General features: G+C 33.6%; 1 protein-coding gene across 1 annotated transcript; it reads right to left on the bottom strand.

The window, feature by feature from the left end:
• Window positions 1-94: 94 nt before the first annotated feature.
• Window positions 95-11,343, bottom strand: LOC131929811 (uncharacterized). The gene is given in 2 exon segments (XM_059286200.1): window positions 95-2,813; window positions 8,901-11,343. Coding segments are annotated over 2 exon segments (5,055 nt in total). The 5' UTR covers window positions 11,254-11,343; the 3' UTR covers window positions 95-111.
• Between the last annotated feature and the right edge of the window lie 1,946 nt (window positions 11,344-13,289).

Genomic DNA, 13,289 nt, shown 5'->3' with positions numbered 1-13,289 from the left:
GCCATGGTAATAAAACAACTTTTACATCCATTCTGATTAAACTAAGATATCAAATCAGAATTTGTTTCATTTACGTTCCTTTCATTGTTTTTTAAACCAACCATTTACCCATTATAAAGTTCCCAAATCTACATTCAGACAGGCATCTGTAAAGTAAGTGTCCTTGTTCAGAGCCAGACATGGTAATGAATGAATGGGCTCTAGAGGTAGTCCCCCTAAGCTCTCTGCCTCTTTTGAGGCATCCAGTGCCTGGTGCACATACAGCTTTCTCTTATCCATGGCGTGGGGCCCAATCTCATATACTGGAAGTTTATGAGCGGGACTACTTGACTGTGGAAAGGGGGTACCTGACTGGCAGTTGGGCCCAAGGAAGTTTGTGTCTAAGTGGGTGTCTGACGTCCCCAAACCTAGGGCATACTGGTGTGCATTAATCAGAGACAAAGCTTGGGAAATGTCTGAGTCGTCCCTATGAGCAGGAACAAAATTGTAACCATTGCCATTGATTTGTTCATTAGTATGAATATTAATATTACAACCATGCTCAGAGGATTGTATGGTATCAAAGAAGTGAAAATTATCCCCCTTTAATTCCTGAAGTGTTTCCTTATTTAAATAATTTTCATTCATACCATTTTCTTTTAATTGAGATTGGGGATCCGACACTTCATTTTCAGTGGGATCAAAATGAATAGATTTGTGTCTGTTCAGTTTGGAGAGTTCACTAAACGAGGCCTCACAGTTGTCACAGGGGTGTGGCCTTTTCCCATTGTGAACATTCATATGGGTTCTGAGGTTTGACGACTGTGAGGTAGAGTATCCGCAGATCTTACAGCTATAAGGTTTTTCTCCCGTATGTGTCCGCATGTGGGATTTCAAACTGTACGACACGGCAAATGAGGTGCCGCATACTTCACATATGTAAGGTTTTTCACCAGTATGTCGACGCATGTGATTTTTTAATTTTGACTTCTCCACAAACGCCGACAGGCAGTCTTTGAAGGTGCATTTAAATGGTCTCTCACCTGAGTGGATGCGCAGGTGTACGGTCAGGTGGGATTTATCCGCAAATCTTTTACCACACACCTCACAGGAGAAAGGTTGCTCACCTGTGTGCACCATTTTGTGCCGTTTGAGTTTAGCTGTCTCTGTGAACGACGCACCACAGATCTCACAGTTGTGTTTCTTTTCACCAGACTGAAGTTTCACATTTGTATTTGACGTGTCGCCGGTGGAAGTTAAATCACTGGATGAACTTTGACCCGGGTGAGTTCTCTTATGCTTTTTTAAGCTGGACAGCGTTGTACAGCACACGCCACAAAACTCACAGACAAATGATTTCTCACCTGTGTGAGTTTGCAGGTGATTTCTGAGCTTTGAAGACTCGGAAAAGGCTGCATCGCACCTCAGACATTTGAAAGGTTTTTCTCCAGAGTGAACTCTGCGATGTACTTTCAAATGTGACTTGTCGGCAAAAGCTGTACCACAGAACTCACATGAAAAAGGTTTTCGGCCAGTGTGAACGAGCTCATGACGTTTCAGCTTTGCCTGCCCTTTAATAAATTTATGACAAATCCCACATTTTAAGTAACAGGTTTTTGAATGCGTTCGTATGTGGGTTTCATATGCTGGATAATATGTAAACACTTCCTGGCATTTTTTACACTTATATGTCTTCCGACAATCTTTATGTGATTTCAACTCTAACTCAGATTGTGCCTGCCCGTTTAAATTTTCTCCTGAGTTTAAATTCTTGTGCATTTCTAAATGCTGTTTCAGGCTAGCTTTGTGTCTAAAAAGTGAACCACAAACTGAACATTTGTGTTGGTTGATGTGGGATTTTAAATGAACTTTTAACACCTTGCTGCTGCTACAGTCCAACCCACACAATTGACAAGCAAAATTTAGAATTGTAGTTGCCTTTGTGTCTTTATCATCTGCAATGGATGTATTTCTATGTAATCTCAGACTTGTAAATTTGTTCTTCAACTCTGTGGGTAATGGTTCTACTGTACAGATTTTTTCAGAGTTAATATTCAAATTATTTGATGCTAGTTCTTCACTTTGATTTAATCTTTTGAGTTTTTTCACAATAGAGTAGTTTCCCCTGTTAGATAATGCATCTTTCTGTTCTATTTTTAAAGCTTTATTATTTCTTTTACTCCTGGGTAAACTGTCAGTTTTATTTTCATTTTCACACACACTTTCAGGTTCAATCTTGACCTTACAGCTGATCTCACTAGCTTCACTGCTTTTATTTTGTGTATACAAATTTTTAATTAATTTTTGTTTATCCTTCTCTTCAATCCCAGAACAAAATCTGACAAAATCTTCTCTGAAAGAACTTGGCAATCTATCCAAACCACAAAATGTTGACACTACATTAAACACTTCCACATATTTCTTATCACATTTTTTGTTAATTTCTTTGCAAAAATCAAATGTCAGTAGTTTTAGCATTTCAAGCCTTGAAAATAGTCTAGACAAGCAATGATCTTCCACTTTAGCCAAGAACTCATCCAACTTACTGAAATCTGGTTCCGAAATCCCCAATTCATTATTTAAATTATGAGGATCTAAATATGTTTTCAGCTCAAGAAAAAATGCAGATTTGGCCTCAGCCTTGGGGTTAAAATTCTTGAACATGAGAGCTTTGAGCTTGTTCCAAAGAGAGAAATCCTTGCTGAGCCATTGAAGATTGTCAGAACAAACCACTGCAAAGTCATCTCCCTTGCCAGTTGCATCTGATGCTGGGTGTAATGGATGTTTCTTATTTGCTCTCAACATAGTGTTGCCATTGGCATACTGTTTTTGGTCTTAATTTTTTACTGCTAACTGGTATAACTTAGGAAATGAGCTTCATTTATCTGAAACAAACAAGAAAAAGCAGCATGTTATGATAATTGTTACATATATTGTAAGATAATTGGATCTTATGATTGGACTTATAATATCAATACCACCCCATTTTAACCAGTGGTTCGGCTGGTTTTAATCTGATATTTTACACAAGTTTGAAGAGACTAAACTACTCTTATCACATCATTTGAATGAGAAACACAAATATCATTCTCTAACTATAAACTAGACAAATAATAGCTAATTAATAAAAATCACAATAAAACCATTAGATTGTTTTACAGATAAGTATCTTTACTTACTCAAGTATAATTCTAATAAACAGCAATGTTAAGAGAGATTGTTCCCATTATCCCCTTTGGCTTGACAACCCTGCAACCAGTCACTGTTTGAAAATAAAAATTAGTATTCATAAAAATTGCATGGTAAAATTATTATTCATTTTTCTATTTCTATAAAAGGTAAAACATTTTTACACTATGGTAGATGCAGATGAATTTAAATTAAAACTTTAAATTAAAAAACTGAATACACTTTATAATTAGCTTTTACTTTAATAGATTCACTTTACAATTAATTTCGATATTGACCCATCGAGCGACATGGCCCCCATGGGTCAATAGGCAGGTGTTATTTTAAAGCAGTTAATGTCCTTGTTTTATTGATTTTATGAAGCAGGGTAAGCTTAGCTAAATTATGGTCTGCAGCCTACAATAGTAAAACCTTTAACTTTATTTAAGGTGATTTTTGTTTTTAAATGTATGCCAATTTATCAACTTAATTATGAAAATACAGTACAGGTCACAGTATTGCACTTTTTGCATTAAAATTTAAATCCTTTTAAGCATTTTTGAGATAGAAAATAGAATTACTTAGGTAATGTTTTGGGGTAAAACTTCAACAACACTTGTCTAATCTCACAATCTGCTTAACTAGTACTTTGTTATGTAGCACTCTCATAGAAGCTTAAACTAGAATAGTTATAAAGTCACATCCAAATTTCAATTATTTATTTATTGAGATATTAACAACTTGAACAGACAAAACTGTCATGACAATGAAAAGACAACTCCTGTTGTAATAACCACTGTCATGTATGATTTTACTTCTATGACCTATGAAGCAACACAGTGATTTGAGTGATTTTTGTGGTACAGTAGTAATGGAATTGTTACTAATAGTGTGTAGAGTAGAGTGTAGACTGGAGATTTGACAATTTTTATTTAAAAATATGTAGATGTAGAATCTAGAATCTATCTATTTTGTTACCTCTTCATTCAACTTCTCTGACTTCACTTCATCTGTTTCTCTCTTTCAGCTGAGTTTTCGCAGCTTTCAGTCAGATGATTGCAGAATTTTAGTTAAACTTAATTATTAATTAAAATTTATTGAGATTTTAATTAACTCTAATTATAATTATAATATTACAGATCTAGATTCTACATCTAGATCTAGATCTAGGTTCTAATTAAAAATGCCATTTTTCTGTCGGATTTTAGGATTTTTAGGAATGTTTTGTTTGTTTACTGTTTACAATGGAGTTTATTTTAAGATCATACTAAATAACGTAACAATTAAAACATTTTTACGAATTACAGACACAGCTATAATAGACAAGTATTTCGCAGCAAAGCACAGTCAATTTAATAAAACTAATTAAGAAGCACAATCGAAATGTTTAAAAAAGTGTCTATTTTCTTTTTGTCTTCAAGAAGAGTAAAAGAAATAAGTAAATTCAATGGAAAATCTATTAACTTGAACTTAAAAATGCAAATAATTATATTATATATTATATATTAATTAAAGTTACTTACAAATTACAAGAATATTCCTAGATCTATTACTTATTCGCTATTATTATTAATAGTTATAAGGCTATAAGTATGATGTTGATTCAAGCCTACCTATAACAAAACAGTGCATTTAAATTCTTATTATAAGCTTTCACTTAGTTCACAATGTCTGTTTGTTTGCGGGTTTGTGGCCAATCTTGCATCTCAGTTTTAACCCACTTCTACAACAATTCCATTTAAACTTACTTTCTTTAATAAAACATAAGTCACTCATGAAATATCTTACATATTTTAGCGATCAAATCAAGTTTGTTTCATTATTTTTAAAAATTTAAATGCATTTAAAAATAAAAACGAAGGTTTTTTTTAGATGTTTTTTTTATTTTTGGAGTCTGGTCATATAATTATTTTTAACTGCTACACATTTGTGTTCATCATTAACTTAAAAAAAAAATAATGCATTAATTTTCTGTTAATTAGTTCCTAATTAGTTATTTTTTTAAATACAATAAATCTAAAACCCTTCTTTGTTTTTTAATTTACCATACATCTGTTGGGCAATCAATTTTAGTAATTGATCAACTTAGTACTACTATTAAACTATTGTATACATTTTTTGCAATTCTAGAATTGTCATGGATGATATAATATAATCATAATGTATATTAGTGATAATGCTAGTTAGACAATACTCTAAAACAGTTCTAAGAAAGGAAAGAGGTAGAATGGTGTAGGTCAGCTAGACATCATCATGCAGAATCAATCAGTGTTTCTTTCTCTCTGGGGGGGGGGGGGGGGGGGAGCACTTGATATTTTTTAGGGGGGAGGAGGAGGTTGTGCAGACTTAATTTTCTGGGGGACAGACACTGATAAAAGTATATATTTTCTACATAAATTCCATTTTGTTTGAGGGGGGGGGGGGGGACACTGATGAAAAGAGATACATGGAACCAATAACATTGCCCTACCAATAGGAATTAACTGACCGGTCACATTTGAAAGTCAGCTCATAAGCCTAAGTTGGTGCTTAAGATGTGTAGGAGTTGGACATAGATATTGTTAGGAGATAGTTGTGTTGGATTAGCTAGGGTATAGTTGAGATAGTAGAAGTAGAAGCAGTGTGTAGGACAGTGGAGTTGATTAGAAGTAACTAGTGTTGTGTATATAAATACATAAACTGTAATACTGGGTACACTCAGGGAAGTCCCACTGACTCAAGACTATGATCCCAACTTGAGACTTGTAGCTTAGCAGTTATTTATGTGCTCTAATATCTATCCATTCTAAATGTAAATGGTGTTGAGGCCTTATTTGGGGAAAATAGTCCATTATTCATTGAACTATCCAAGACAAAAATTATTTTTTAAAAAGTAAGGCCTGGCTTTATAATCTTTTAAGAATGCCAGTACTATGTATCATCATCATTTCCTGTTTGTGCCCGAGACACATGGGGCAGATGAAGTAGAGTTCATCTGCTTCAGAGACCTCGGCATTTGAAGGGATAGCGTGGTCAGCACTATACCCAGCCGCCTTTATTTCCCTAACGTGAGTTAGGTGCCCATCAGAGCTGGGTGGATTCAAGGAAGGTCCATTGATTATTACCCGGATTCTAACTCAAGATTCTCGGGTTAGCAGTTTAGCTCTCTACCACTAGGCCACGACCTCCCATAATACTATGTATACTGACTAAAAATGTGATGAGATTTAAAAGTCAGAAATAATTTGGATTCTAAATTATGGTACATTAGAAATTAAGAATATTAAATTTGGCATTAACAGGCAGTAAATAAAAACAAATTCATTAAAAAAAAATTTTAAAATACATAAAGAAAAAGTCCTGACACCGTTTTGTTCTACTGTTTTATTAACTATTTTCTAGATCTCATTTATGAGAAATATTATTATCAAAATATAAGGGGCACACAAAAAACATGATGCCATGGTTTGTTTCACATCTCATTTACTCTTTGCCAATGAGTAAGGTAACCATGTTAAATTAGCTGGGAACAATAGTTATAGAAATATAAAGTACAGACACATTTCTTCTCAATTTAAGAACTATTCATTTTAAATTTACAATTTACATTAAACAACTGATTGATTCGTCACACTGGTTTTTTTAAGGGCTAAATAAAATACTATCAAATCTACTTAGTTAAATATAGCTAGCTAATACTTAAAGGTTTACAGTTATTTCAAATATGCAGAGAGGTGTTTGCAATACAGAAAATAAAAAATGATTCATCTACAAATGATTTCATGCTTTGTTAAACATGTGATATTATTCTTTTTTAAAAACAACTCTCCTTAGATAAAAGACGTGTTTTAATTTCAAAGTCAAAATCAAAGTGGTAGAAGTATCAGAAATGATTGTTGTTATTTTAGTTGTTTATAATTAGAAAATTTACAATTGACAATAGCTTAGTATTCATATTTTCTTAAAATATATTTGTAAAAATGTGTATGTAATAATACTTAAAAATGTAATTAAAAAATACTCAAATAAAAGTATAATAATATCAAACAATGTGTTTCAATACTTTGTTTCATTACTTAAATATTTTGATAAAACATTTTTAAAAATTGCACAGTACCTCAATAGAATAGGCCTAAAATTTCAATTGATTTTTCATACTTAATGCAATTGTAAATCATCTTATTTTGAGACATTTATAAAGCATCAACAAATACATTTTATTACATAAATCAACTACAGAATATAAGTAAAAATTATTATCTAAAGGTCTAAACTAGCAATTTCTAAAGGTTTGGTCACAGCAGCGTATAAATAAAAAAAATTATAAATGGTTTGGACATACAGATTATAATGCTAAATTTACAGCACAATGTGTGGAAAATTTACAGTAATTGTCTAATTAATTGTAATAGTCATTTTAAATTCATTTCTTGAGATAACCAGCATATTGTACAAAAGTACAGTGCTGGGGTATATTAAAGCTTGATAACACTTTGCAAACAGGTAAGTTTTACAGATAATTTTTTTTTAAATTTAAAGTGATAAGATCATTGTCTTTAATTTGTTTTATTGTTTTATGTGTTGCAGTCTGAAACATATTGTGCATATAAGCAAAAACAGATAATTCTGTTTTAAACTAATGCTCAAAGCTCTGCCTTGTGTTTAACATTAATTAAAGAACTGTCAATTACAATTTCAAAAACAGGAGAGGTGGCCTACACAAATCTAAAATATTTACTTACACAAGTTCACTCTGCAACAGATCAAACATAAACAATCAGAAGAAATTTTTTTTTTACCTACATCAACTGTGAAATCTACTGGTATGACACCTCTTACATAACATTCAAGGATCCACAACACAATTTGATGGCACAAAAAAAAATTTGAATTTAAAAAATGTACAAACAAACTATGGGAATCACAGTGTAGAAGCAAATTGCATGTTGTACCATCATTGGAAACAATCATGAAACCTGATAATGATTAAAAAGAAAGAATATGTAAGCCAATGGAGTCAATCCACCCATTTTAAATGTTGCAAAATGAGGATTAAAAGTTCAAAGACAGTGGTTGTACAATATGTATCAACACCTACCCTAAATAAACACCTCCCCACTCTCTTTGCATTATATAAAATTGCACAATCCCTTTGGTACTCTATTACAAAATGTCTTGATTAGATTGTAATATTTATACTTCATTATGTAGTAGATGAACTAAATATGGAGTTAAAAATGTTAAAAACTCAGTAAAGACATAAAAATATAAGTCAATCAAAAAGTTGCTAAATTCATAGCAATTTTATGTTAAATGAAGTAGAGGAAAATTTTTAGGAAAGTATACTTTAATAACCTTTTGCAGCTACCCTAGTACAAGCTTGCGTTCCTTGCTTGAAATCTGCTTGTCTAAATGTGCATAGTTTATTAAAGCATCTAGGCAACTTTTTATTTCTTGTAAGAGTTTAAGAATATAATTGTTTGGTTTTTATCAGGTTATTTTCACAAGAAACCTGCCCTAGCTTTAGCTTGCACTTGCCTCATTGGAAGTCATCTGTCTAAAATGTACACTTATTTAAAAGTCTACATTTTTTTGTAACAACAGTTAAAGAATATAATTGTTGATTTATATTAGGTAATTTACACAAGAAAACCCTAAACCCATTAAGTATTATTATTACATTGTATACTGAAAATTAATAACAGAGATTAATAAGTTGGTAAAGTAAAATATTGTAATACATTTCAACAAATGAATTTGCTGCCAATTTTTTTAAATTTCTAAATTAGAAACAGAAAGTTAAGAAATGATTGATGCATTAAATGGTAGCATATGAGTGAGAGGAATTAAGTTTGTTGACAGTAAAAGTGGGTGCTGCAAATCTTCATTTAAGGTCATGGGGTGCTGCTCTTCTGGTGTCTGTTCAGCTGGGTGGGAGTCAAGGAGGTGCTGGTGGTGAAGCTGCAGAGGATCTGAGTCTTGAGGTACCAGATGTAAAGGTTGTAGCTGGGCAAACTGCTCCTCCTGTTCTTCACATTCCTGATTTTCAACAACAGTTTGTTTCACAGCAGATTTTGAATGAATTTTCTTATGCCGGCTAAGTTTAGATGAATCAGTGAACTTTGACCCGCAAGTATCACAGTGATATGGTTTCTCTCCAGTATGGGTACGCATGTGTCTAACAAGGTAGGATTTAACTGCAAACGATGATCCACAAACTTCACAAACATAGGATTTCTCACCCGTGTGAATCCTCATGTGCCTGTTTAAAGAAGAATTATCCGCAAAATTGGATCCACAATCCTTGCAGACGTAAGGCCTTTCTCCCGTGTGAGTCCTTGTGTGACGAGTGAGAGTGGAATGGTCGGCAAATCGTGATCCACAATAATCACAAAAGTACGGCTTGTCCCGAGTGTGTGTCCTCATGTGCCTAGTGTAAGCCGCCGTCCAAGCAAAACTGGTGCCACAAATTTTACATAAATATGGTTTTTCACCAGTGTGTCTGCGAATGTGGCTTTTCAGTTTTGATGCTTCGACAAACTTGGCACCACAGGTTTTACACTCGTAAGGTTTTTCTCCTGTATGTAGTTTCATGTGCTCTTTCAAGTGTTGAGACCGTACAAATGAAGATTTACATTTCTGACAAGTGTACGGCCTCTCGCCTGTGTGACCTCTTTTATGCAACTTCAAAGCAGAAGGGTCAGTGAACTTTGCTTGGCAAGTATCACAGGAATATGGTTTCTCTTTTGTGTGAGTTCGCCTGTGGCGCTGAAGTGATGTAAAATCTGCAAAGTTCCCCCCACAGAACTCACAAGTGTATGGTTTTTCACCAGTATGTGTACGTAAATGTCTAGTATAAGCTGCTGTCCAAGCAAATTTTCTCTGACAAACTTCACACGTAAACGGTCTCTCTCCAGTGTGTTTGCGCAAGTGCGACTTCAGCTTAGAGGATTCAGGAAATGATGCCCCACAGGTATCACAAGTAAAAGGACGTTCCCCTGTATGGAGCCTTATATGAACTTTTAAGTGGGAGGCGTTGCTAAAATTAGCTGAACAAGTTTCACATTTAAATCTTTTCTCACCTTTATGGACTAACCTGTGCTTTATTAAAGCACTCCTGTCTGTCACAACCAGTTTACAAACTCGACATTTTAAGTTAACAGTCTGCTTCTTCTGCTCATCTTTAGAACATAAATGCAGCTTCATTGATAATTGATCTGGAAAACGTTTATCACAGTTATCACAAAGAAATGACATTGTACTTTTATGAGTACGGCTGCAGCGTTTGGACCTTCTTGGCTTTGTCAACTTTTTTTCCTCTACATCTTTTTCACTCCTGGCCAAAGTGGAAACATTACTCTTTAATTCAGTTTGTATTGCTTGGTTCTGTAGTTTATTTTCCTCTAGCTCCTGAAACACATTTAATTCTGAAACGTTCTGATGATCTTTTTCTACATCACTTGTAAAATCAACTGTGGTGTTGGTGCTTATGTCGTTGTAAGACTTAAAACATGGAACCTCTACATGCTGAGACTCTGTGTTACTGCTGGCGTCTACGCACACTGTACCCTCAGTTGCCACGGAAATATTTTTCATCTTCTGGCTCTGCTCCACACCTCTGCAAATTTCCAACGACTTGAAAAAACTCAACTCCTCTGTCTCCATAAGACACTGGCGCACAGCATTATCTGAGATGCCTGTTATTATACAATCCTTCATTAGAATGTCCTTTAAATCACCAAATTCACAATTTTCAGACCATTTGACCAAATTTTTAAGAAAATCATTGAATTTACCATTGCAAGTCTGCTTACAGGTGAAAAACTTGTACCTGTTGTAAATTATAAGGAAACGTGGCAAGCAAACGTCCTCTAACTGTTGTAAAATGAGATTAAACTTAATTGCCTCTTCATATGACAGTCCAAACATGTTAAACACCTCCTGCACTTGCTCTGCAGCTATGTTGATTAAAAATGCTTGCACCAAACCTTGAATTTGCTGGTGATGTACATCAGAGCTGTGATTAATGTGTGCATGTAATCTTTGTTTCATATGTTTCCACTCCATCCCCGCTTTGGTGAACTCAACATGAGATGGCAAAGCAATGCTGAATTCCATATGATCCATAATAATGTATAGGTGTTACACTTGACTGTTTTAAGAATATTATTACAACAGCATCCCTATACTAAAAATTCCAGTTAACTGTCTTGAGCCTGCATTCTGTAGACCAGAAAAAATGTACAATGAAAATACATTTTTTAAAAGTAATCTATTTACTAATATTTTAGTTAGGCATATCATTTTTTTTTCAAAAAGTTTTATCAATACAACAGTACCAAAGAGTAAAAAGTAAGACTGTAAAAGACTTGTCATGTAGATTTAATGCTATAGACTATACATCTAGAATCTAGACCAAAGGAAGATAACTTTTAAAATGTTAGCAATGTTAACTATTTTTTACTTTCTCGTATATGAAGTATAGAGGAAGTATTATAATCGTGCAAAAAAATCAAAATCAAGATTTTCACAAATCAGTTTTACATCTCCCTGAGTCGGAAAAACTTAGTTTTGCAACTTTGTTCGTATGTCTGTGTGTGTGTGTACGTATGTGTGTGTGTATGTCTGTGAACACGATAATTTGAGTACCGTTACAGCTAGGCCAATGAAACTTCTTATATAAGTATTATATCAAATCTGTAGTTCTGTGTCAACCTTTCAGTGATTTCCGCTAACCGGAAGTGGTACTTATTCTACTTTTGGATTTTCAAAAGCCTGTAACTTGAGTACTATTTCAGATAGATTAGTACTGCTCGCTAACCTGGAGGCGTGGCCTGTTCCTAACAACAATATGACGTCCATACCGAATGCATGCTTTCCGACAACTTTTCATCTTAGTTCCAGTGACCTTCTTAGAATTACTGTTTAAAATGTTTACCATGAGCAAAATGGCAGGGATTTTCCTGTTTTGAAAACAAACCATAGATGGCTGGGATATATGCCAGAAAAGGATTTTAAAATTTGGTTTGAAAAATGGAGGCTAAATTCAAAAGTTGGTTTAATTAAAATTAACAGCACTTTTAAAATATCAACGATGTAGGTACAAAAGTGAGCGATTAAGTAAAGCACTATTAGTTTTATCAGTCTATTAAAAAAGAAATCAAACAGGCCTATTGGAGCACTTTTTTTATGACCGGCTCTCACACCACAACCAATTTATTTTTATTTTTTAAAAACCAAGTGACACCTATTTGGTTTATCACTAGTGAGGAACTCTGGTGCATAGCCAATTAAAAAGTCGAACAAATTTGTGGATTGCTTGGCCTCAAACGTAAGAGTGATATAACATGGGTTGTTATGGAAGGGTGTGTTGTGCGATAGCTGTGAGTGACAATACTTTAAGTAATAAAGAAATTTAATTTCAAACGAACTAAAAACCTCAAAATTAATGCCTAATGGATTAAGTATGGATGTAACTATATTATGTAGTGGTCATGTTTACATTGAAAATTGAGTACATTTTTTATTTAGCGAGAAACCTAGCCTAAGAATCAATGTTAGCCTAAGATACACAAAAATTCACATACTAGAGATCTAGTAAAAGACCTAATTCTCTGCCTTCCGTCAAATTTTGAATAATTTGAATTTTCTGTTGACTAGAAGTAGTATTTTAAGCTTTTTGCAATTTCTAAAAAAACGCATATGATAAAGTAATAATGATTTGCACATTGTTTGCTATTCTTTTTTCTATGAGATTCTATTCGATTATAATTAAAAAGTTGAAGTAGCCTAATTAAAAATAGATTAAAAATCATGTCTATATCCTAAGTTGCCAGTGTTATATATAATATATATATTCGAGAAAGTGTAGGGGAGATCACTCCCGCTTAAATATTATTTATATTTACACACACACTCTTAAAAATACTTATACTTATTCTTAACTTAATTTTAATTTACTACGTACTAGATCTACAATCTAGTACTACAAGATTCTAGATCTAGATGGGCTGATCTAACCTCGGTATACCCTAACTAGTAACTAAGCCTTAACTAATAGTAATCTAGATCTAGATCTAGATAGAATCTAGGGCACTCCATTTTATTCAGGTACTATTTAGCGTATTTTATTCGCCTTTTTTTTTCCCCCGTTCACCTCCGGT

This window comes from Physella acuta, unplaced genomic scaffold, assembly GCF_028476545.2.
Source record: "Physella acuta isolate Inbredline_101_S28 unplaced genomic scaffold, ASM2847654v3 ptg001680l, whole genome shotgun sequence".
NCBI lineage: Eukaryota > Metazoa > Mollusca > Gastropoda > Physidae > Physella > Physella acuta.
Note: the sequence above shows the minus strand (reverse complement) of the source record. Positions and strands in the feature narration are given on the sequence as shown.